Here is a 26,408-nt window from a genome sequence, read left to right as displayed (position 1 = left end):
TATAATTATGTTAATGTTATCATATGTTTTAACAAGTTGTCTGAAAAATTTACCTGCATTAATCTTCTTTAGAAAAAAAAACCCTGAAGCTTTTGCCCATTTATTTTTCAAGATGATGAACACTGGCAAGTTGAAGAGAATTAATATTCCACATAGACCAAATAAAACCCATAAGAATTTTGACTAAAATTACATTCGATATAAATATTAATTTGGAAACAACCGGCACTCTTATTATAATCATTTTTTCTCTTTGGGAATATGATATATCTTTTTATTTATTCAATTGTTCTTTGATGTGGCTCAGTAAATTCGAGGCATACCGTGTCAAGCTTTAAAACACACAATGATGATCTAGGGAAGGGAAAATAAATTCTACCTGAAGAGATTTAGGGAAATATTTTTTATGGCCAAAAAGAGGTGTGCTCTACAAATGTAGCCAAATGAAGTACATGGTATTTCATTATTTAAATTAACTTGACACAGCCTAGCTCAATTACACAGGTCCTTACCAAGTTGTTATTCAAAGTCTTTAACCACATATGCATCAACCAACAATAAGTTTATATTGGGTTCTTACCAGATCTGGCACCATGTTTGATGTTGATGATATGTTCCCTGTCCTCAAAGGAGGTTACAGTCTAATTGAAGTAAGTTTCCATCTTTAAAAGTACCAGCTCTAGAGAGTAGATCTTTTTTTTTCTTTTTAAGATTTTATTTATTTGAGAGAGAGAGAGAGAGTACGAGTGAGTTGGGGGGAGGGACAGAGGGAGAGGGAAAAGCAGACTCCGTGATGAGTGGGGAGTCCAACTCGGGGCTTGATCCCAGGACCCTGGGATCATGACCTGAGCCAAAGACAGATGCTCAACTGACTGAGCCACCCAGGTGCCCTGAAAGTAGATCTTAAATGTTCTCACAACACACACACTCACAGAAGAGGTAATTATGTGAGGTGATGGATGATACCATTTTACAGTATAGTGTATATGTGTATCAAATCATCACATTGGACACCTTAAACTTATACAACATTATTTGTCAATTCTATCTCAGTAAGCCTGGGGGTGGGGCAGGAGAGTACCAGCTCTTCTTCTTGTTCCAATCCTTGAGTTAATATAGCCTCTTACTATGTAGTTTGATCTTTTACTTCTATTCCCAGACCAAGGCAAAGAAATTTCTCCAGCAAATTCCTTGGTCATCAAGGGAGCAGTTTTTGGCTGGATCTGGAGTAGATCCCAGATCTACTCCTCAGGTGTAGGTCAAAGTCATCATCCTCAAAGCTACCTGGGGGTACCATAGACAGATTAGCTGAGTTTGAATTATGACTTGTAGCTGTGCGACTTTGGGCAAGTTATTGAGCCACTTTGCCTCTGTTTCCCCAAATATAAAATGGAAGTGGTAATCATATTTAACTTGTAGGGCTCCTGTGAAGATTACATGAGCTAATTTGTTTATATTGTACTTACTACCATGCCCAGCGTGGAGAAGCACTCAGAGATACTGGCTGTCACTTAAAATGCAGTTTCCTGGGCAGGTAATACATTTCAGCTTAAAATGCAGCCCAGAGCGAAAGCACAGCTAGGTGTCCTGCAAGTGTTCAAGAGTAGAAAATGGGATTTTGTGGGGGAATGATCTCCCCTTCTATGGAAGCTTAGGTCCTATACTTGAAGCTGTGGGTAAATGGAATAATTAACCCACGTCTGTGGGAAAATGGCAGCATCTTCCCTTGGGATTTCAATGTTTTAGATTAGATGATAATCCCATAATGAGAGGGTTACAGTCTTAAAAATCCTTGGCAGGAAGAGTCAATCCTCTTCCCCCCTAAGTTATGGTTATATGAAATGAATCCAATATTAAGTATCCAGTATATCTTTAAGTGGATCAAGAAGAGGAGGTTGGGATAATATTTTCTGGGGTGGTCAGCTACCTCTCTTGGGTCAATGCCTGTTTTCACTTTACAGTGTCTCCTGATAATGTTCTACAAGGATCAGCCCCTTTTTGGCTAGGAATGGAAAATGGTATTTTGAAACTCAGAATTTTCTTTTTTTTTTAAAGATTTTATTTTTTTATTTGAGAGAGAGAGAATGAGAGATAGAGAGCACGAGAGGGAAGAGGGTCAGAGGGAGAAGCAGACTCCCCGCTGAGCAGGGAGCCCGATGCGGGACTTGATCCCGAGACTCCAGGATCATGACCTGAGCCGAAGGCAGTCGCTTAACAAACTGAGCCACCCAGGCACCCGAAACTCAGAATTTTCTTAGCATATTAAATGTGAGATTTACAGATTTACAACTGAACCTCACCACTGGCCACATCTGGGCCTCTCACTAGCCAGGCACGGGGAAAGGAGAATTCCTTTGCTCTAAGTGGACCCAGTGGCTTGAGAGACTGTCCAGCGCTGAGTAGCACACCTGGGATCTCCCTGGGAGATAGGGAAGCAGAGTATCTCACCAAGAAATCCCCAAGGATCTTTTGCATTTCTGGTTCCTTCCCACCTCTCTTCTCATCTTTTACTTTCTCCTCCTGATGCTTCATGCCTCCTATTTCTTCCAGCCAGAGTCCCTTTCCTGCTCTGGGTACTACAATGACTCAGATAGGAAGAAAGAGTAGTAACAAGGAGATGTGTTCCCCCACTCCTATCCCCGACTCTGAGCCTTAAGCCAGCAAAATACGTACATGATCAGTGCAGTCAGCTCCATGCCCAAGTTGCTTTAAAAGACCCAGGCCCCAGATAGGAAGGTAGTGTAACTAAAGTTATCAGAGAAACTAGGCGCCAACTGAAGATATGATTTCCTTTTATAACAGGAAGTTAGTAAAAAGGAAGGCAGTGGTTAAAATCATAGGCTCTAATATCAGATAGGCCTGGATTTGAATCTGGGCTCTCCCACTCCCTAGTTGCATGACTGAAGCAAGAAACGTAATTTCTCTATGCCTCAGTTTCTTTATCAGTAAGATGGGAGTCCTATCACTCACTCCACTGGGATCGATGTGGGCATGGATATAAGAAGCTCAGTGCAGTGCAACATAATTCACAGAGTCAAGTCCAAGCAAATCGTAGCTATTTATTATAAAAAGTTGAATCAGGGGACGCCTGGGTGGCTCAGATGGTTAAGCGTCTGCCTTCGGCTCAGGTCATGATCCCAGAGTCCTGGGATCGAGTCCCACATCAGGCTCCTGGCTCAGCAAGGAGCCTGCTTCTCCCTCTCCCTCTGCCTCTCTCCCTGCTCATGCTCTCTCTCTCTCTGTATCTCTGTGTTTCAGATGAATAAATAAAATCTTTAAAAAAAATAGTTGAATCAGAAAGTCAGAATTTCTCAGTGTCCATAAAGCACTCCACAGGGATGTATTCATATCCCTTTGGCAGGAGTAGCTTCACAGATGGATGCATCAGACTATAAATGTGTGATGCTGCTCACCATGAAGATCGTCCAACTAATTACCCTCCATCAGTTTCCCTGTTCACTAAGCAGCCTTCTAACGGGGCCTTCCGTATTGCTTTCTAAGAAGGAAACAATGTGCTCACCAGATCAGGCTGACTGGAACATTCAGGCTTGTCTGACAATTACAGATCTCCTTAGAATAAACACAATGGCATCCAGTTTATATGTCAGTCTCTTATGAGTTCAGCTGCACCCAAGAGATGGATCCAAGTCTGACAGAATGAAATCTCTAACTGTAAAGTTGAGGGTCGTATCCTGGGTTGCACCAAATTAGTAGTACTCCTGGGCTCTCTAAGCTGCAAATTGCCGACCTGTGACACAGATAAAGACTGGAGGTCACCTGCCCGGCCCCAGCGGACTTACTTTTGTGACTCCTGTTCTAAGTATAAGAACACTTTGGACATGTTCTTAGGATTTTTTTACTTCTTGCGAAAGAGCAAAAAAGAAAGAAAAAAGCGTATCCCCTGAACACCACTTTTCCTCTTTTTTTCCTATTTAGCATAAACAGAGAAGTTGGGAAACACACCCATATTTTAGAAAACACTCTGATGAAGATAGTCCCCCATGCTATTTCTTTGCATGAGCAGTTGGGACCACAGTGAGTTGGTAAGCGGGTGAGATTGGGGGCGGGGGGGGCGCTTCACACTGTCCAGCGCTGAGGCTGGTAATTGGCAATGAGGAAGGTGAGGTGTGGAGAAGGGGTGCAAGGTGGAGTGGAGGGGAGGGCAGAGCGGCATTTGTGAGGAGCCAGTCAGCCCTGTGCTCCACCTGTCTCTCTTGCCTCCACCAATCTTGCCCCAGATCCTGCTTTGGACTAACACTGGAGGGAGAGGGGGACACATGGGGATTAGGGATGAGGTTCCAGTACAGTCCTAGATAGCAGTGGGGAAGTATTCAGCATCTGGGAGAAAGCCCAGCCATCCAGCTAGATTGGCAGCTCTGGGTGGCCATTCATATGACAGGGACAGAGTTGTATGGAAACCGTCAGGGGGAAGGTTGCCTGCAGAACTCTAAATAGTCCATTTCAGGAACACTGAACAAGTTCAAGAGATAATGCTAGATAATGCTATTCAAGAAATCTTTATCACCAAAGAGAGAGGAAGTAAAGTTTAATAACCAATGAGGACATCAAGGGAGAGAGATCGTTCAGGAGAATTCTAAAGCTGCCATTCGGTGAGAGCATCTGGAGAAGTGATCTAATTTCAGAAACTGTCTGCCTTCAGCCCTTCTTTTTATGATCCAGGCTGAGATCACACAATTAGATTTCAGTTAGCCCATTCAAGGCCAACCACCAATTGGCCTTATCCGTCCAGCCACATCTTTTGTTTTTTTCCCTTTATAAAAACTCAAGATGATTAGGCAAAGCTCCAAGCCACTCCCTGTTACTCCTTCTCCACCTCTGCCTTTGCTCGTATAGCTTCCAGAGCTTCCAACGCTGGCCCCTCTTCTCTCAGCCACGCCCACCAGCTTCTCCGCGGCCTATCTTGACTCATGCACCACCCCCACCCTGGGGGCAGTTACACCCATCATTACCCTGTCTCCCCGAGAGGCTGGCAGTTCCCCAAGGCGCCAACAAAGCATTGATCTGGTCGCCGAAGAGCTGTGGCCGCAACAATGACGACTATGACCTGGAACAAGCCACTTTGTCTTCTCAGGATACAGATGGGGAACCTCAGTCCTTAGAGACTGAATGGTGTTCCCATGACAGCGAGGCTGTATTACAGCAGCGGCGGGGTCCCATTCGCGCCCACGTCCTCCGAGTCTCCTCTCGGTCTATGGTTCTTTCCCCTGAAGAGCTCACGGCTGCTTCCAGACCTCATGGTTGCCAGCCATAAACAGATTTATTCAGGCTATCATTGCAGATAGAGATGGAAATCAAAAGACTATATAAATTGGATCTTTTGGTGGCATATTGTCCCAACGCCACAGCCTAATGAGAAGGATCACCTCCAGATAAATATCTTCTGGGCTTGCATTACACATTCGATTCAGAGCGGATGATTTTAAAGAAAGGGTAGGGTGAACTACTCTAGTCTGTGGGTACTTACTTCTGTTGTACCAATGAGGTTTTTAAAAAAGGCTAGGAATGTATACTTGAATTCAAGTACAGTTTAAGGTACAATGGGTTAGAATATTGGAGAACACAGCAATTGTATTTATTCATCTCAAGTACCTCTCAGTGGATAATTAAACTGGGCCATGATAAAAACAATCCTATTGGGCCCATTTCTCTTGTGGCTGATGCCACTGTGCTCCTTGCTATAGTATTTTCCCTTTGTTTCATTCTAAATGGAACGCTACTATAATAATGCAAGTATTACCTCTTACGTAGCAGTTCCGTTTTCCTCCTTGCAATGGAAAAGCCACCGTGGTTAGAGGAAAGCAGGAAGTTTACATTTTCACTCATGAAGATGCAGTTCTTATGAAAATCTGCAGTGACAGTCTAGATATGTCCCTGGTAGGTTTCCTGTATCATCCACTAAGAGAGTTTTTTTTATCCATAAAGAATACAGAGTTTTCAGGATACTTCTCTGTTCTGATACACACCTTGCCCCACACTGGATATTTGTGAGAAAGAGAAGGAAATCTTTCAAACGGAGTTCTAATTTGGGGGAGGGGTATCATGGGCCCCTTTGGGAGTCTGCGAACACCTACAGACCCCTTCTTAGAATAATGTTTTCATAAATGTATGAAATAGTATACATTGGAAACCAAGTATATTGAAATACAGTTCTAGCCATGGACCCCTGATGCCCTAAACTTATCATAGAGCTGACTCAGGCTCCATCATCTAGGTAATTTTTGGCTCCTCAAAGTGCAATTATGAGGTTAGAAACATAGCCTCGTGATGACCAAAACTCAAGCCCAAAACCCAAGCCACAAAGTGCAAAGGCATTGGATCACATCAAGGGGGCAAGGCTAGCTGGTTAGCAGGTGGCTGCTGACCCGGGATGATTCCAGGGCAGTGAAAGGCTCTCTTCCTGTGTCCCCCAATCCCCCTCCTCCCTGTCCACTCATGCTTCAAATCCCTTAATAGAGTCTAACTCCTTTGGTTTAATTAAATAGAGGATTTACTCTTGTTAAAAAACAAAAACCCATGGGAGAGGTAATACTCCATGCCAAAGATTTTCAAATTTATTTTCAGGAGTAGAAGCTATTTTTCAAATGCAACCTTAAATACAATGCTGATATGTAAATAAATGAAAAATTTTAAAGAGTTTAGTATAATTCTGTATGTTGAATTACATACACAAATAAGCATATATATTATATGTAAATCAACACTGGAAACAATAAGGTTGTCTTGATGAAGGCAAATGATGAAATCAAGAGTTACAGATAATAACTACAATCTTGCATCCATCTCAGCATACAATTTATTTCTGTATTTTTTTCTTGCATGCACAAGATGGAGAACATTCTGAAGTCAATGGATAAGGAATTTCAAATAGTTAACAATTTGTTATGGTGTTTATAATCTCAGGAGTTCCCTCAATTAAAATGCTCCAGAAGCTTTAAAGAACAGTAGGAATTTTTTGTTTCAAAATGGAGTCACTAACAATATCTAACAACTGCTCGTATTCCTTGGTAATTAAGGATTTGTTGATGAGTACTTAATTTAGGGAGATTTGTCCAGTGGATTTCATAAATACTTTGAATCCTAACTCCCCTTACCTACTTCATTACCGTAGGTGAGTAGCTTAATCTTAGTCTCAGTTTCCTCATGTGTAAAATGGTTATAAAAATAGCACATATGTTATAGGTATAAGGGTTAAATATGAGAGTGTACATAAAGCACTCATCATGGCATCTGGCACAGTTTAGCAAGTGCTCTTATTTTTGAGGGGTCCAATGACCGGAAGTACTTTTCAAGTGTATATAACAATTGTAACATTGTAACATTGTCCTATAACATTGTAAGATGTTCATTCCATCATGTCCATTGAAATTTCTTTTTTTTTTTAAGATTTTATTTATTTGACAGAGAGAGAGACAGCGAGAGAGGGAACACAAGCAGGGGAGTGGGAGAGGGAGAAGCAGACTCCCTGCTGAGCAGGGAGCCCGATGCGGGGCTTGATCCCAGGACCCTGGGATCATGACCTGAGCCGAAGGCAGACACTTAACAACTGAGCCACCCAGGCGCCCCCATTGAAATTTCTTCTTGGGTATCTCGGCACCCTCCTGTTTTGGATAGTCACTCAACTGCAAAACAATCTAATTTTGTTTTGCGTGTTGAGTCCAAATTTTAAGAGGATGCTTTATTGCTGACCTTTCACGTACAGCTGTAAGCAAAGTCACATGGCGGCCCTGCATTGCCAGATGAAGATTGTACGGCACATTTCCAACCAGGTAAGAACCAACCCAAACCTAAAATGAGCAACGAGATGATCTATAATACTGTATTCCCACCATGCAATGTGTAGTATTGTAATTGTACCATTCACTTTTATGCTGCCAAACGTGAGCTCCAGAGAACTTGCCTGGCTTTGAATGCGTGGTGGCACGCATGTGTTGGAACGCTAACACCAGGGGAATGCTTAGTAGGGGCTAGGCTCTGCTTTCAGACCTTGATGTGTATTTGCTGACTTAACCTTCACTTATTTATTTGTGTGATTATTATAGGAGTGTATACAAGCAGACCTGAATTTCAAAATATGACCAGTACAAAGATACACCCTATCTGATAAAAAACACCTTTCTAGGGAATTCAAATGTGTGTGTGTGTGCGCGCGCAGGCCCACGCACTCCAAGAATTAACCTAACAGCACAAACTAACCCATTGGTTGTATCTAGTATGTATGAAAATTTGGTACTTAACCTAAGTATGTCTGTGTTTTCTTTGTTACACCTTAAAATGGCTCAAATATTTATCAAAAAATTTAACTATGAGTTAAATGCTTGCAGTTTCCCCGAAACTCACCAGAGTTCTCTGTGACAGTTTGAAAACGAGAGCATTAAGCCTTATTACTCATTTACACTGGAGTGTGAAAGGAGCCAAATCAGATCCTTCCCTGGGAGCACAGGTGTGAAGAAGGGGAAGGAAGTATGAGATTTCTAGTATTAGCTCATTTTTCCCAAAACCAGGAGCCTTATTAGGTACCTATTATGTGCCAGCAACGTTATATTATCTATAATTCCCAGAACCCCCTTGCCTAATGGGCACCACTATTCTGACTCCGTAGAAGAGGGAACAGAGGATTTGAGATTGCATTTGCTTGCCTGGAGTTGCATAACTGCAAGATGGCAGATAGGACCCAAACTGAGCCACTCAACCCTTCCCACCGCACCAGACCACCTCCAACCCAACCTCCCCGTTTTATAACCCCTGAAGATGGGAATGAGCGAGGTGGAGTAACTTGCTCTTGGAAACAGCTAGTGGGTGGCAAGGCTGTTGCAGGAATCCAGGAGTGAGGGTGTTTCACTAGGAAGACTCTCTCGGATGGCCCAGTGGGAGGATGCCCCGTGCAACCAGGGTGACCGGGGCCAGCAACATCGTTTCTTCACTTCTAGACTTGGCATCAGGTCGCTTAGTTTCAGTCAGAGACTGGATGCGGGAGAAGACAGACCAGTCCTCTCCTGAGCACCAATTATGTGTAAAACACTACTTGGGGCAGGGGAAAGTCTGAAAAACAGGCAAACAGAACAGACAGCAAGGTCCCTGCCCTCATATCAGGGTGGGAAAGAAGGCATCATCATAGGAAATATTAAATAGAATCCTTGGAAGGTATTTCAGTAATATTTTGGCTCTCTCCCTCAACTGCTACAGTAATGTAAGCTTTAAATGACAGTATAAAACATGGCACAATACAATCCACGAAAATTGCCACTAGTCACAACTAGTATTTTCAGAGCCTTTATTTGTACCAGGACCTTTGCTAAGTGCTTTGACTTCTCTCATTTAAATCTCAATACAATCCTATGAGATACTCTTACTATGGACATTTTACATGTGAAACAACGCAGGCTGTTTCTGGGAGGTCCCTCATCGGGCCAGATTCACACCAGGCCGTGGAGTCTGAGCCAGACTCCCTACGCTGAGAGCTAGCGAGTGCTAGGAGTGCTTCAGCACGGGGCTGGTGGGTCTGGGAAGGCGTGCAGCATCTCGGCACAGAAACTCAGGGAACATTCTCAAGAAGTTTGGGAACTCCCTACTGGCGGATTTTCGGTGAACATTACCCAATGAGGGCAAAGCCTCTAATAGCCTCTTCCCGCTCCCAGAGTCCTAGTGGGCTTTTGTGAGAGAACCCGGGAGCAGCCAAGGTCAATTGTCTCATCACTTTCTTCGGCTTTGCCAGCACTCAAAACCCAGGCCAAACTAAAGTTCTAAACGGCATCCACCTACCAAGGTGATGTACCAGCCCCGTGCTCCAGCACCACCACTGCCGTACTGGTGGCGTACATTTGAGGAATCAGGAAGAACACGAGAAGTCCTTGTTTTCTGGAAAACTCTCTCTAAGCGACCTGACCAGAAAGCTCTCTTGAGCCACGGAAGCGGGGGTGCTGTCTGCGCGTGCCAGCACAGTGCTTGGGTAATGACTGTGTGTCATAAATAGGAGACGGCGTTTCTGAATGTCTTTAAAAGCGGTTTTCCTTTCGTTCCACTAATTTAATTTACCAAATGGTCCCGGGAAAAAGGAGGGGGACCAAGATGCTGACTCCACGTTTCCTGGAAAATCCACATTTTCTTTCTAAACTGCTCTCAAAGAAATTCCGTCTGACTGCTGTCTGCTGGCTCCCTCAGACTCTCCCTCTGTCAAAATTCTGACCCAGCAGGTGTGAGAAAGAAGAGCTGCAGAACTTGAGTGAATACCCACATCTGTTTTTGGAAAAAAGGAACAGAAGCAGCACAGAAGGAAGTACAAGAGATAATTGCTGGCTTGAACTACAGTGCATTTTCCTTGTAGGCAGAGGGCCAGCTTGCAGCAGGCAGACTAGGCAGGCCCATCTTATTGGAATTCAGGGGTGGGCCTCCGTTCTTGTCCGGAGACAGCTGTAAACCAGCAGCCCATAGCATTGCAATCAGGCACCGAGTTTTGTCAAGGAATGCTGATACGTACAGAAGCAGCTTTGTCTGCTTCAACTGCACCCCTGCCTAGTGAAATGACAGTCAATCTCTGATTCCAGATGACAAGAACTGGAGAAAAACTTAAAACAAATGGCGACCTTTCAAAAGATTAATTTGTTTACCAACAAAATGTTCCCTCTTTGTCATCCGAGATGGGGGTGACCTTCACTTTCCCATATCTAGGCTGAAAGGATGCTGACTATAGTCATCTGTTAACTCCGTCTCAGCAATTATTCCCTTTTTTATTTTTAGTGACAAGAAGGGTTTATTAATTCACTCTGCTTCTTGTTATGGTTTATAAATGCAACAAGCTCATTCTGAATTACTGCAGTGTAACATCAATTTGTTTAAATCTAATTCTGCTCCCATTGCCAAATTACGTTGTGACTGTAATTGTGGCCATATGCATGGGCTTAAAACACAATCATGTTTTGAAATCATCCTTCTTTCTCCCCCCACCACTCCCTGACCCCGACCTTCCCCCTTTCTTCTGGCGCTGCTTCTAATCATTTGACATGAACACAATTGCCTCACTTTTCATTACTTTATCATTCCAGAAATGAATGTACTTTCACGAGAGAGATTACTATGTACACCCCAAGTGAAACAGTAAAGAATGAAACTATGATTTGTGAAGTGTGGTTGCTACCCAACTAAGTTAGTGAAAAACACCGCATAACGTAGGACTCATAAAATCGAGAAATCATAATAGTATTAAATTCAACCTCATGAATAAATAAAAGATTCTAAGTTTACATTGCATTATATATTTATTTATTTGGAAAGCGGGACCAAAGGATTGGTATAATTCTACAGCAACTCATAGGTTGCCAACAAGAAAAATGGTTTTATGATTCTTTTCTAGGTCATAACAGTTATAATCAGAGTTATTTGTGCAGCGATTCAAAGCAATGTTTTGTTTGGTTATTTTGTTATGCATTCATAATTGTTCTTTTAAAATTCATGCTAACAGATGCATGTTTGAAGCCTTGTAAGAAACCCTTTTTATCTAAACTAAATAAATCAAAGTCAAATTTTCTGTAGATCTTCAAATGTGTTGCATCAGAAAGTCTAACTGGAGCTAGATGGCAGCGAGGAAGTGTGACGCTGATGTATCAGAGATTTCTTCTTGTCTCCCCGTACCTGTGAGGCTCTGCTCTAAAACCTATTAGAACGTTGTTGTTGTATAATTTGGCAGATTTAAGATACTGGAAAAAATCATTAGTGAGTTTCACTTTTAGTATTTTTTTTATAAATTGATTTTACATATAGTTACAGGATATAAAATTCTGAAGGCATGTGGGGTGGGGTGGGGTGTGTGTGCACACGCGCATGCGTCTGGGTTATATGTGCCTTCATATGTGCTTTAAAATCTCTGCACCAGCCCCTTATGATCAGGAAGGATATACCTCTTCATAAAATGGAGAAAATATCAGTTTCTAGGAACTAATCATGTAAACCAGCTACATATTCAAATTTGCTCTGTCAAAAATGTCGAAGATTATTTACAGGCTTTTGACAAGCTGTTCAAGTTTCATAAGAAGGAAAGAAGCACATGGCCCTCGGCAGCCAAATCATAATCCCCTTTGAATGTTTAGAGTAGTTCTAAAAAGCGATTAGCCTTGATGCTGCTTTTCTAATTAACTATACATCACAACAGTAGACACATTGCTTCCATGTGGGGAAGTGCTTTCAGAAACATTTTTATAAGTGGTAAATCACAACTGTATCTGTTCCCAAATGCTCTATGGGATTGTTTAAAACCAATACCTGAATATTTCTCGAACGGGGCTTTTGGCACAGTGTTTTCATTTTATAAATCCAAAACGAAATTACTGATTTCCTGTTACTACCATCATATATACATATAGCAACGTGAGATGATAGGATCAACTATTTTGATTGAAATGTTAATAGTCAGCTTGAGCAAAATGTATATAATGTCCATACATTTTAAAGGGCTCTGGTGTAGATGTTCAGGGAGTTAAGTTTAATGGGGAAAAAGGATCTTCAATACAATAAATGAGTGTATATTATCTATGTATCATGCAAGGCCAAGTGCTTTCCCAAACCCTCTGCGTTCGAAGTACATGGGCACAATAACCAAAGCACTCATCCTCTTGGGAATTAGCAAAAAATATAACAAATGATTAAGGTTCTGCCCCAGATTTTGGATATAACTTTGAATTCCTATATATGTCTGAATCTTCATTCCCATTCATTAAAGCCAAACATAATCCTCTCTAAATCTAGAGGTGTGTCTTTTTAAACTTTGATACTCATCAGGAAAAGTTTGCTGGAAATGCCGTAGTTGCCTTGGGCTACAAAGCCCCAGCACTCCACCAGCTACGCCAATATAATTCTAGATTGAAGGGGGAAAACCAACAACAACAAAAGAGAAATCTGCTTCTGTCTGTGCAGCCAGAGAAATAATATTTTTATTTCAAGGGCTTTGGGCTCATGGGACGCCGATAAAAACCCTTTCCCATTATTCACAGTGACATTTTAAATAAAGTTTCAGCAGGAATAAAAATATCTAACTTTCTGGTTATTTCTTAGGCTATAGAAGTATTTCTATGATAGAGTGCACTTAGGCCAAACCTATTAAAATAACATAAAGCACATAGAAAGAAAGTAAAAAATATTATTTCAGGGTTACATGAATGAAGGAGGCAGATGAAAATGTCTGTGTAGGAAATTTAGAAGATTAATCCAAGAGACTCTTCTGATTAGAAATGGTTTTGCAATTTAATTCTAAAATTCATCTTGTTTTTTAGTTTTGATCTCCCCAAAGCATACGTTTAAGAACTTTTGAGAGAAGCCAAAGGTTAAAAATGCATTTACAAACGTACAGGTGTCACCTCAGTGATTGTTTTCAGTATTAGAAATAATCTCGAGTCAAATAATTTCTCAGTTAAAATGAAGCACTACTTTTAAATCTCCTAAGAAAACCCCACAACACAGAAAGTACAGTCCTGGCTTTGGGACACTTAGCAGCCAGTCAATGGTAAATACAGGCACAGACTCTGAGATCACTTAATGCCAATCTCCGTTTGATCATTCTTCCCTCCCATCAAATTTTGCTGACATAAAGAATGATCCCATGCTTGCTTCAGATTTAGAATAATATTCTTAAATTTTGTGTACTGGATGATTATATGCATTGAAGCCGATTACCGTGCTGTTTTCTTTCGATTTTTCTAGCGGTAAGCCTACTATCAAAGAAATAAAATATTTAACATTTCTCTCTTCATTGCTTTTGTTGTTAAATTATTTCATCCTTGTTAAAATGATGATACCAGATTATTTAGGAACATCAGATAAAACAGAGAAATTTGAATGAGCTACAAATAGATCTTTTAAAAATGGTTTACATGTTTTTAATTATTCGTAACTATAAACAGAATGAAAGCCATTCCATTTCATCTCCCCAAAATTCTAAGGATCAAAATCATTACTTAAAATGTACATTGTATCTTATAAAAGATAGGACTTTTGGTTCTTAAAAATTATTAAGAGCTCTTTAAAACAAGTCATTACTTACACAGGCTTTTCTCTGATTAATATATGGCAAACTGATTCCGTAGTTCACATTTACAGCAGCTCTGTGGTGGATGTTTTCAGGATCCTGCATGATTTTTACATTCAACCCTATCTTTCGCTGAAACAAAGAAACAATGAAACTTTCATGTTGAATGAACAAAAATGCTTACTAACATTTTATATCCTCAAAGGAGTGTGAAGTTCTTTGAAAGTAATTATTTTAGTATAATTCTTTTGACAAAAATTTATATATATGTGTGTATATATATATATATATATTTGGTTTTATTTAGGCTGCTAATTGGTCTCTTTTATTCACAGAAAAGGAACTTTCTGTAGATTTTCCTCCATGTATCCTATTGCTCGTACAAATATATCCTTGGACATCACTCATTTCCTCCAAAATAATAGCAGGAGCCAACCAAGGTGGACAAAGGACCAGAATACCTGGTCTCGATCTATTTTTAGCTTTCCAGGTCAAGGATTTTGCCAATGAAATCTATACTGCAAACACACAGGTAGAGGGCTCCCTTGGTCTGTCAATGTGGCCATTTTCCTCAAGGGACATTTACAGGTAAATCTCACTTTGGACTTGGTGAATTTACCACAATGCATTTATTTACTCCTTCACAGAGATTTTGCTATCTATAGGAAAAACATGTGCTGTCGTTAGAAAAAAATATAAAAGCATGTCGTTTGAACCACGTGTTCCTCATTTTAAATAACTCAAATGAGTTAAAGCTGAGACGCCGAACCATAAACCACCAGCGAAGACAACACGGTGATGGCGGAAAAGGGGCGAGACCTCTCTGGGTTCCAGTCTTGCCCTCCTCTGGACTGCCCGCATGTTACCTTGGGTAAGTCACTCTCCTTCTTTGAAAGTCAGTTTCTCTACTTGCAAAATGCAGCAGTTAGACTTGAGGGTCTCTTGAAGAACTATTCACCTCACCCCTACCCTCCAAATGTCACCCTATCCACCCCCCGACACCCCTCCCCCCCCACACCCTCCCCTGCTTCGGCATTCTATGATGTGATGCTAAAAGGTAAGGTGACACTTAGGGAATATGACATCACAACCTTTTCTGAGGTCTTGTGACTTTTTACTGTGATATAATTCACATACTATAAAATTCACACCTTTAAAAGTACGTGAGTCAGTGGTTTTTCGCATATTCACAAAGTTGTGCAACCATCACCCCACATTTCAGAACATTTTCATCACCCCAAAAAGAAACCTCACACCCATTAACAATCACTCCCCATTTACTCCTCCTTCCAGCCCCTGGCAACTACTAGTCTACTTTCTGTCTCTTAGATGTGCCCATTCTGGGCATTTCATATAAATGGATTCCTAAAATACATGGTCCCTGTGACTTTTTGGAAAGGAGGTGTTGTGAGCAATTAAAAAAAATATTTTTCCTTTCAACTGAGTGTCTTCGATCTGGGAGTGATCTGGTACAATTGTTAAAATGGTCATACTGGGAAGATTCATTCATGATCCAGCTATTTCTTTGATCATAAGCATTCATAAACAGGGCTGTGCCTAAGGTCAAAGTGAAGGCGAAGCCTACAAAAATACCTATGGTATGTATCCTGTCCAGGTAAGTTATTTCTTAACACAGCCTCCAAACCTCTCTTCTGTGTTTTGTGTGTGTTTTTTTTTTTAAATAGCAGTTTTTAAGCCAAATCTCTAAATAATGGCACTCAGCTGTCCACTTTAACCCATGCAGGGATACAGGTTGCCAAGAAAGCCTATCTGTTTCCTTCTCCTGGAAGTATGTGGGGTTGCAAAAGCAACGTTGTGCTAATTATAAATGGCTTTCCTTCTGTGAGGAATCCACACTCACAGCACCACTCCGGGGCTTTTGCGCGTAAGCCGAGTGCCACTTTTATTGAAATTAATACCTGAACATAATTTTTTCCTTCTTAATTAAACTTTCAGAATAATTTCCATCCTACCAAGGATTAGGAAATTGCTAATATGTATTATATTGACTGGATGTGGTTTCTGTAATTAGAGTGTGTTTTAAATGTGAACCCTGGATACAACTGATGGTAAAAGCTTCATCTATCATGTCTAAGATTTGTTAGAACTTTTTAATTCATTGGCTCGGTGGACCATAGCAGTTTTCTTAGTTTTATTATGCTCCGTCAACTTCATGTGGCTATGGTACGGGTGTAGGGAGGAAATTATCAAATACAGAATCACTGTGGAAAGTGGCATCAAAATCCAGTTCTCTGCTCATTGTTACATTTATGTGGCACTGGACATAGATCTTTATGGACAGGAATCCAAATGTAAATAGAAATCCCAAAGAAATGACAGGTTGTAATATCAGTTATGTATTAGTTAGCTTCTAAAAGCAATGGGAGAGGTCCTTTAAAATGATTAATATTCTAATATTTACTACTTTGGCACCAAAACATGTGTATACCAAAATAATAATAACACATTAAATTTCCCTTTTAAAAAACAAAAGGGCCTACATGTAAATAATAATGTATCAAATGGTTTTGCTATAAATCACTACCAAACACATTCATAACCTAAACTTTTCACAAACCACCTATTGAACTATATAGGAAAACACTTAAAAGCATAAGCCGCATTATCAGACCCAGTAATAAGATCTTTTCAAGAAAAACAGTTGTCAATTTAAAAAAAAAACAAAATTCATCATTCCATTAAGCAGAAGAGCAAGCCCTGGAAGATAATTTTCACCAACAGCAAGATAAATATAAAAAATAATTTCAGAAATTTTTCTCGAATTGATCAAGAAAAGGCAGCCATCTATTTAATCTATCTTGAGTCATTAAACAATCCAAACTTGGAATTCTCTCCTTCTGATAGTAATTACAAGCAGATATATCAAATGTGACTCTCATTTAGACTTTGGTTTTGTAAGAACAAAAGTTATTATCAGAGCCAATTACTGTTTTACCTACATGGCCGCACAGAAGCAGGGAGCTCAATTTTCATCTCATCAGTGATTTTGTGGTATTTATTTTATTACTATGCCCACAAAGCTATCTAAGAAGGAAATAGCTTATGCTATTAAAACAAGGGTTTAAACATAAGAGGCTAAGGTTTCTTTTCAAAGAAGTTCTGAATTAAAAACACTAGGCAGCGTGTAATACCAGCTCCCCAGACATGGGCAGGCCATAAAATGACCTACATCTGAGCAGTAGATCCCACACAGAGTAATCAAAATCGAAATGCTTCACAAACAAAGTTGAGACGGGCTATTTACTAAGTTACAGTATTCATCAGCATAACATTATTCTCAACAGTGTTTGCCCCAAGTAATGCCTTCTAAAGTGTATATTGCTTAATATCATATTCCCACTGGTTAAAGACCTCTGCTGTTTAATCTTAAAACCAGAAAGAAAAAAAAAAGAATCTAGTCACCTTTAACGCTCTGATTCTTACAACCATTATTATATTTAATGGAAAGAACAATAGACCTTGAATCGTGGTTCAAGCCATGTGATGTAGATTTCTCATTTGTAAAGCTAGGTAATAATACCTACCTTCACAGCGTTGTTTGTGAGGGAAATTACTAAAGTATGGTAAGTATCTTGCAATAATAAAGCACTACTCAGGAGCCTACTGGCCAAAACACAATGACTGTAATGGATGGAAACAATACAAATACATAAAAACCCCGAGTTCTTAATGTTTTCCCTCTTTTGAAAAAACCTACTTGATAAAATTGGTACGTTAATTTGAAAGTAAATAAAGGAAAAGAATCAAGCATTTATCCTGCTTTTCCTGAAAAATCTATTTTTCAGATGCCCCAAAGAGTCAGTAAGGGACAGTTCTTCATAGAAGCCAATAAATGCAGAAGGAAGGGTGGAATTATAAAAATCGCTGCTTCGCACTCCCTAATGAAATAATGTATTTAGGCAAACATCAGTGGTCACTAATACCATTCAGGGAATTTTATAAAGGGTAGATTGAGGGGCGCCTGGGTGGCTCAGTCGGTTAAGCATCTGCCTTCGGCTCAGGTCATGATCCCAGGGTCCTGAGATCGAGCCCCACATCGGGCTCTCTGCTCAGCGGGAAGCCTGCTTCTCCCTCTCCCACTCCCTCCTGCTTGTGTTCCCTCTCTTGCTGTCTCTCTCTCTCTCTCTCTCTCTCTCTGTCAAATAAATAAATAAATAAATATTTAAAAAAGGGGGGGCGGTAGATGGAGCCAGTAATACCCAGACCCACTGATCAATCTTAACATTTTTTTTTTAAGATTTTATTTATTTATTCGAGAGAAAGAACAAGCAGGGGGAGGAGCAGAGGGAGAAGCAGGCTTCCCGCTGAGCAGGGAGCCCGATGTGGGGCTCGATCCCAGGACCCCGGGATCATGACCTGAGCCGAAGGCAGACGCTTAATGACTGAGTCACCCAGGCGCCCCTCAATCTTAACATCTTTAGAGGAGAAAAAGAAATTGCCTCCCGATATCCTCTAAGGGGAAGTACACAGCACCACCTATGACCTATTTCTGCCCAAAAGATGTTATCTGAATCTGGTCAAGCTTCTAGATAAAACCACCAGTTTACAAGAAATACTAGGGACAGAAGAAAGCATAAGATGACACCATGAGATTGCAATCAGCCAAATTCAAACAGCCAAGAAAAGTCTATCTGACCAATGACCTGGTTTCTCTAGCCAATAAATGACTTTTTTTTTTTTTAGATAAGGGGGAAATGTAGATAAAATGAGATGCAAATGCACTGTGTGGACCTTGTTTACATCCTAATTCAAACATTAGAACAACAACTTTAAGACAATTGGGGGAAACGGAACTGTGCCTGGGAATTCTATAGTATTAATGCATTGTTAAATGTGTTAGATGTGATAATATGTTTTTCTTAAGTCCTTATCTGAAGTGCTATGGGTGAAATGATACGATGTCTGGGATTTGCTTTAAAGGACTGCACCAAAAAAGGGGAGGGAAGAGACGAAATAAGAATTATAAAATTATGGTAACTATGGATGTTGGTTACGTGGATTTCTGTCTATGTTTTGGTGTCCATTCAAAGAACAACTTCTTTAGTAAAAAGTCCTATTTAAAATTAAAGGGTGATGGGGTGCCTGGGTGGCTCAGTCGTTAAGCATCTGCCTCAGGTCATGATCCCAGAGTCCTGGGATCGAGCGAGCCCCGCATCGGGCTCCCTGCTCCGCGGGAAGCTTGCTTCTCCCTCTCCCACTCCCCCTGCTTGTGTTCCCTCTCTCGCTGTCTCTGTCAAATGAATAAAATCTTTAAAATAAAATAAAAAGGTGATTATAAGCTAACTATTTATTGTTTTGTTATAGTTTCAACTTGAGCACTCTATGCTCTTCGGCAGCCCCTCTTACCTCCCTGTGAAGGCTGGAGGAACTGACAATCCCAGTACCACTTAACCCCCAAGCTGCTTCGAGATTGCCCAGCTGCTGCCTAACTGCCTCAGGTTCACAAAACCTTTAGATTTAACTACTTCTGGTCTGATGTGCCCCTCCTGTTTTCTGCTTCCTGTAGGAGCTGAACTGTAGACTATGAGAAATGTTGGGGGAGAGAGCTAACATTTCTTCAGCTTTCATTTTGTGTCAAGCGCCATAATAGGTGGGTACTGTCCTGATCCAACTGCTTTAGTCTTTAAAAGGCCAAGAGAAGGGGGGCACCTGGGTGGCTCAGTCAGTTGAGCATCTGATCCTGATTTCAGCTCAAGTCCTGATCTTGGGGTCATGGGATCGAGCCCCACGTTGGCCTCTGTGCTCAGTGTGGAGTCTGCTTGTCCCGCTCCCTCCGCTCCTCCTCCCGCTCCCTCTCTCTCAAATAAACAAAATCTTAAAAAAAGAAGCCAAAAGGACAAGCGGGAGTATGTGATATTATTACTACTTTACCAATGAGAATACTTGGTTGAGGGACTTCTCAAAGTCCTACAAACCCAAGCGAGGAGACAGGATTTGATTTATGTCTCTGACTTCAAAACCTCTTTCCATCAGAGCATGCTCCCACATTATAAAGAAATGTAGTTGATACACTCTTGATGCAACTTCCTTCCCGTCTCTCAGATCCTTTACTCTCGCCCTAATCCTCACAGGCACTGCTTTGGTCCAGGCCCTCCTTGATTATTATGTAGACCTCTGTAATGGCCGTTATGTGGTCTCCTTCCTGCCAATCCATCTTTTGCATAACCTCTAGAAAGACTGAACCTCTGATCACTAATTAAGATATGCCTCTTACCTCTTTAAAATCCCCCAGGTTTCCGTTAGGGTGGCATGATCGGGCCTGTCTTCTCCATTCCCTCGTGACTGCTCCATGCCCAGCCAGCCTGTCTTCACATACATGTTCTTTCCACCCCTGCAAGTGAGCATGCTGTTTCCTCTGTGGGAATGTCCTCTTCTCCCCTCTTCAGTGTCTTCTGGGCACACTTTTACTCTCAAACTTGAGCTCAGATCAGGCTCAAGTTCTGCTGGGAGACCTCCCCTAACCTCCATCTCTCTTTCTCTACTCCCAACAAAAGCCATTCAGTCAGTCAGTCATTCCAACATTTATTAAGAGCCTGCTAGGTGTTGGTGAACAAGAAACAGTCGCTGTCCATGTGGATCTTACATTCTTGAAGAAATGTGAAGAATCAGATAATAACCATGTGAGCACACGTGTAATTTAATTTCAGACTGCCGTAAGTGGGGTAGAGAATAATGGGAGGCTTCCTTGGATATGGCGGTCAAGGACAGCCTCTCTGAGATGACAGTCAAATTGTGACCTGAATGAAAAAACTATGCTAGTCATGCAAAGATCTGGGGATGGTTGAAGAGTGAGAAATCGATGGTTAATGAAAAGGGGTAACTGCAAAAGCAGAGGCCTTAATAAGAGACTGAGCTTGACAGGAGGAGGGACACTTCTTCCACTATGACAGGAGAAGACCTAAAATATAAATCCAGACATAGAAAAATTAACGAACTTGGTAATGGGAAGGTTAGGACTAAGTTTGTGACTGAAAACTGAAAGAATATTAAATAAGACAGAGTTTATTCTTCTCATGTATATGAAGGCCAGAGACAGGCTGTTCAGGGGTGGTCTGGAAATCCATGAAGTTGCTAGGGATCAGGCGCCTTCTAGCTCAGTATTCCTGCTATCTCTGATATATGGGCCACCTCCTCTGGGTCTACGTTTGCTAACAGAGTTTCAGCCATCCCAGCTTCATTCCAGGCAGCAGGATAAATGAAGGGGAAGAAAAGGGTCAGAGAGTGCAAGCCAGATATCTTTTAGGGAAGTTTCCAGAAAACTGCCCACAATACCTCCCCTTACATTTCATTGGCCGGTACTTGGTCCTATGTCCAACTGCAAGGGAGTCTGGGAAATGGAGTCTTTATCGAGCAGCTTCTATCTGGCTAAAACTCAGCTACTCAGAAAAGCCAGCGGGGCCCAGTCCTTTCCCCCTTTCTTTTCTGCCTTTCTCAAACTGTTGCCTTTTGTCCTTATGCTTGTCACCTCATGGTTGCAAGACAATATGCTACAACTCCAGATGTCATGTCTATATTCAAGACAGAAGGAAAGGAGAAAGAGGAGAAGGGACATGCTAGTTGTGACTCTACCCTTTCATCAGGAAAGCGAAACCTTCCCTAGACCCAATCCCCAGTAGACTGCCGCTCCAGTAAGTCCGGGCAGAACTGGGACACGTGGTCATATTTAGCTGCAAGGAAGGCTCAGAAATGAGGGATCGTCCTCATGGCGTGATGCCATCCTGAACAAAATCACAGTTGTTAGTAATGCAGAAGGGAGGATGGGTGTCGGGCAGGGAAGCAACAATTTCTGCCATAAGCACGCAACCTAACCTAGCTAAGGAGGAAAAGAACAATAAGGCAAAAGTGATAAATAGTGAAGTAATGAGAGGTCAGTGAAGGTCCTTAAAGTGTTGAAGAATTCTTGCCAGAACATGCTCTGTGAGCTGGCAGACTAGGACACAGAGGTCAGAGACAACTCTACTTGAAACAGATTTGAGAGATGATGTACTTATGGGTTATAACATAGGTTGACAGGAGGAGGGACACTTTTACTCCCAAATGCCTCCAGGCATTTGGCATGCCCCCCCCCAAGCCTACCAGAGCATTTTTTCTAAACCTCTATGAGAGCACTCTTCATCCTGCAGAATGCCTGTCTACAGACTCTGAGCTTCCTACAGCACAGAGATACGTATGTCTACCACCTAGCACATAGAATGTTAAAATTAAAATATTTGAGGAAATAGCTTACCAGTGATGAAAGGCATTTTTTTTTTTTTTAGTTTTACTATGTTTGTGTTATTACTGTGTGCCTCAGTGACAGAGTCATCAGAGGACAGCAGTGGTGTGTGCCAAAGGTGACATTCTGTCCAATTTTTATGGCACATGGGCCAATTGCTAATTCTCTGGCCTCCCTCCCTTTGCTACGAACTACCCTGATGAGTTGGGAATGATGGCTCTCCTGTGTGCCCAGGAGTTAGTATTTCCTGGTAAGACATGGAGCGAGGCATGAGAAATTTGGAATGCCACCTTTGAAATGTTATTGAGCCATGGAATACCATATAATAAAATTTGGGTAGTCTTTGCACTTGTAATAAGTAACTTAAGTTTCTGGAGAAGGTGCCATAAGTTATAAATATGTAACTAATCGAGTCTTCCCATAGAAGCAATATTCTTAGAGGATATAGTCCTGGGGCACGTGGGTGGCTCAGTCGTTTAAGCTTCTGCCTCAGTCATGATCCCAGGGTCCTGGGATCGAGCCCCGCGTCGGGCTCCCTGCTCAGCGGGGAGCCTGCTTCTCCCTCTCCCACTCCCCCTGCTTGTGTCCCCTCTCTCGCTGTGTCTCTCTCTGTCAAATAAATAAATAAAATCTTTAAAAAAAAAAAAAGATGATATAGTCCTAAGGGCCTATTTTTGATGCCTACTTTTGATAGGAATAGCCCCAAATACCACACTTAATCATCTGTCCCATTAGCTATAGCTCTTGTACATTGTAAAGTATAAACCTCTTTAAAATGTGTGTGTAAGCCAATTGAATAGTAACCCGTTACAGTAAAACAGTATTGCATATGTTCGAGTACCCTAATGTATTATAAATAATTCTAATGTGGCTTCATAATTGCTACATTAGCATTATCGCAACAAATCAGAAAGTGAAAAAGGTCACCTTAATCAGGTGTGTGGGTAAGTTTCTCTGGGAAAGTTTGGAGGGACATGCCTGAGGATAATTCTGGGGATAGTTAGGGCCATTTGTGAACCAAATCAGGAGTCTATCCTGCTTGTTTTTGGTTGTAGATTGCCCTGCAGTAAACACAGGAAGGGAGCTCAAGTTTTTGTATTTTTTAACAATGGTGAGGAAAGGCCAGAACTTTGAGGTCAAATACACCTGCGTTTGAATGCCAGTTCTGCTGTCACTTTGCTTTAAATTAGAATCATCTCCCACCTTCCATTTCCTTATCTGTGAAACAGGGATGATTAATTCCTGTCCGCCAAATGTTGTGAGGAGGAGCTAGGATTTCATCATCATGGCCACACAGGTTCCTAAATGGTCCCCCCCGCTGCTGCCCTTCCCCTTCTACCTCATAGCAGGAAAAGACCCTAGTGGCTTCCCATCTCACTCAGAGAGCTATCTGGAGTCCTCACAATGGCCCATGACATCTGGCCCCCTCCCACTTTTCCTACTTCCCTCCCCCTGCATATTCCCCTCCAGCTTCTTTGCTCTTGACCATGTGGGAAACACAGGCACAAGAAACAACTAATTTCCTTACTGCCTACAGCCCGTTGACTCGTCATTGAGACAGGCACAGTGACCTTCCTCTAGGAACTCAGCTGCCTCAATGTTGATACTTTGCTAAGGGCAAAAGGCAATCCTAACTTAACATCCCAACCTCCAGGATCCTATAAGTCTGCTTTAACATATAAATTCCTTTGGAAACTTCCTTTTTCTCTACCCCCCGCCCCCCGAGATATCTGTTAGTAATCACCATCCAAGCGTATGACCTACTGATATGTATCTGAAGGTCTCATGACTAAAGATTTACTAGACAGTAATAAATGACCTTTTCCTAACAACCACTAGCTCCTCAAGGTCCTGGAAACCTGCTTCCAAAATTCCTCAAAGACTTAACGCTATCCCTAACTCCCTCCCAACTTGAAAATATATAATGGGCCACCCCTCACAATCCCAGTGCAGCTCTTTCTGCCCATTGGTGCTGTCCCTTTGCTTTAATAATGCCACCATTTTTCACCAAAGGTGTCTCGAGAATTCTCTCTTGACCGTTTGCTCTAAACCCCAACATTTCCACATCATTTGTATTCCAGTACAGGGTCTTTACGTGTTCTGTTTCCTCTGCCTGGAATGCTCTTCCCGTCCAAATAGCCAGACATTCCGTCACATCCATCAGATTTCTGTTCAAGTGTCACCTTACAAGGGAGACCATCAAACACCCCTACGTTTCTTCCCCAGGTTTCTCTCACCAACTAACATACTACATATATATTTGCTTTGCAAATCATTTTTTCTTTTCCTAAGGAATGCCTGACCCCAACTAGAATGTAAACTCCACGAGAGCAGAGAGGTTTGGCTAATGCCTAAAGTGTCTGTCACATATTAGGTACATAATTAAGGTTGCCAAGTATTCATCAGCAAATTGTAAGAATGAACATTTGCGTAACACCCACATATGGGGCACTGTTATAAACATTTGCATCTGTTAACTCATCCTTACAGCAGCTCTATGAGGTAGAGACTATCCTTATGCCCATTTTGCAGACGAGGAACCGAGGCACAGACAGAGAGGTTAAGGAACAGGTAGGACGTGGTGGGGCCAGGATGTGAACCCATACTTCTAACCATGATGTTGTCCTCTCTTGAGAGCCTACTTTCGGCTGGGCACCAATGACAGCAATGAAATGAACAGAGTCTCTCTGCTTTGGATTATTAGAGCTTTAAGAAAAAATAATCAAATGCAATGAATAGATCTTAGCAGATTCAGGTTTGGATAAAGGATTGGTAAAAGCCATTTGAGGATCAGTTGGGGAAATTTGAGTATGACCTGAGTATTTATTATATTCACAAGTTATTGTTCCTTTTTTTGGTGTGATAATGTTATTATGGGCACATTGGACTATGCTCGTTTTAAAAGATGCATGTTAAAGCATTGAGGGGTGAGATGTCATTAGGTCTGTATTTTAAAACACTTCAATAAAAAGCCATGGAGAAGGAGCGGTATTTTTTTAACCTGCTGCTCTTGGGAGAAGACAGAGCTCACGGCGGGGTCGGCTCATGGAGGCGCTCTCTTCTGCCTGCTCTGCTCTGTGGCAGGCTAACTACCACCTCATGGGCAAAACCTGCCACCCACCACTAAGTGAGGCAGGACTCACAGCAACAGTCTGGGAAACAACCCTTTCCTGCTCTTTTTCCTGCTTTTGTCTCTCGCCGTATTATTCTTCATAATGTCCAAAGTCCTCAAAACTTTCATTTTGATCCAAGTTTGAAAATCGTTTTCTCAATTTGATCCAAATTCATAAAATCAGAGCCTTCCCATCTTAGACACAGATTTGCACATTGCCACATTGTATTAGATCACAGTATTTTGTTTGTTTGTTTGTTTGACTGCTAAGGAATCCATTTTATGGAAGTAGTATAGGGAACAGTTCTCAAGCAATGGGCTGGGTTTATCTTCCCTGCTCCACAAACATACCAACTGTATCATGTTTGTAAGTAGGTCCTTTGGTCTAAACAGTGTAGGAATTGGCTTGCCAGATACAACAAGAAAATCAAATACTCTCTTGGCCTATAAACCTATAAACTTTTTCTCCTTCTCTTCTTCCCCCTACTTCCTCCTTTGTTGTTTTTATTTCAAATCCTTCCCTTACCTGTTACGAGTACAGGTGTGCCTATAGTCCAAGGAGCCCCAAAGAGGGATTGAGCTGGTGCTGAGATAGAACAAATGTATACACTGTGAAGAAAAGTCATCACAGTATGGCTTTTTCAAATGTAAAAGAAAATTAATAAACAATTCTTTTTTTTACAGTGTTACTGACTATATTCCCTATGCTGTACTTTTCATCTCTGTGACTTACTTTTTTTTTTTTTAAAGATTTTATTTATTTATTTGAGAGAGAGAGAAAGCACAAGCAGGGAGCAGGGAGGGAAATGGACGAGCCGACTCACTGCTGAGCAGGGAGCCCGCCCAATGCAGGTCTCAATCCCATGACCTGAGCTAAATGCAAATGCTTAACAAACCCAGGCAACCCGACTTATTTACTTTTTATAACTGCAAGTTTGTATCACTTAATCTCCTCTGTTTCACCCATCCCCTGTCCACCTCCCCTGTGGCAACCACCAGTTTATTTATTTATTGACTCTGTATTTAAG

General features: G+C 41.4%; 1 protein-coding gene across 13 annotated transcripts in view; it reads right to left on the bottom strand.

The window, feature by feature from the left end:
* IQCH (IQ motif containing H) overlaps positions 1-26,408 on the bottom strand; it is a 218,900-nt gene that overhangs the window by 163,488 nt on the left and 29,004 nt on the right. For 12 of the 13 annotated variants that reach the window (XM_035728097.1, XM_035728098.1, XM_035728099.1 and 9 more), the window contains one exon: positions 14,048-14,164. In XM_035728097.1, coding sequence (XP_035583990.1) covers positions 14,048-14,164 — 117 coding nt within the window. Of the gene's footprint in view, positions 1-11,365; positions 11,712-14,047; positions 14,165-26,408 lie in introns of those variants that run through there. The other variant, XM_035728105.1, reaches the window with a different exon arrangement.

This window comes from Zalophus californianus, chromosome 6 (assembly GCF_009762305.2).
Source record: "Zalophus californianus isolate mZalCal1 chromosome 6, mZalCal1.pri.v2, whole genome shotgun sequence".
In the NCBI taxonomy this organism is placed as follows: domain Eukaryota; kingdom Metazoa; phylum Chordata; class Mammalia; order Carnivora; family Otariidae; genus Zalophus; species Zalophus californianus.
This window is presented reverse-complemented; position numbering and strand designations above follow the sequence as displayed.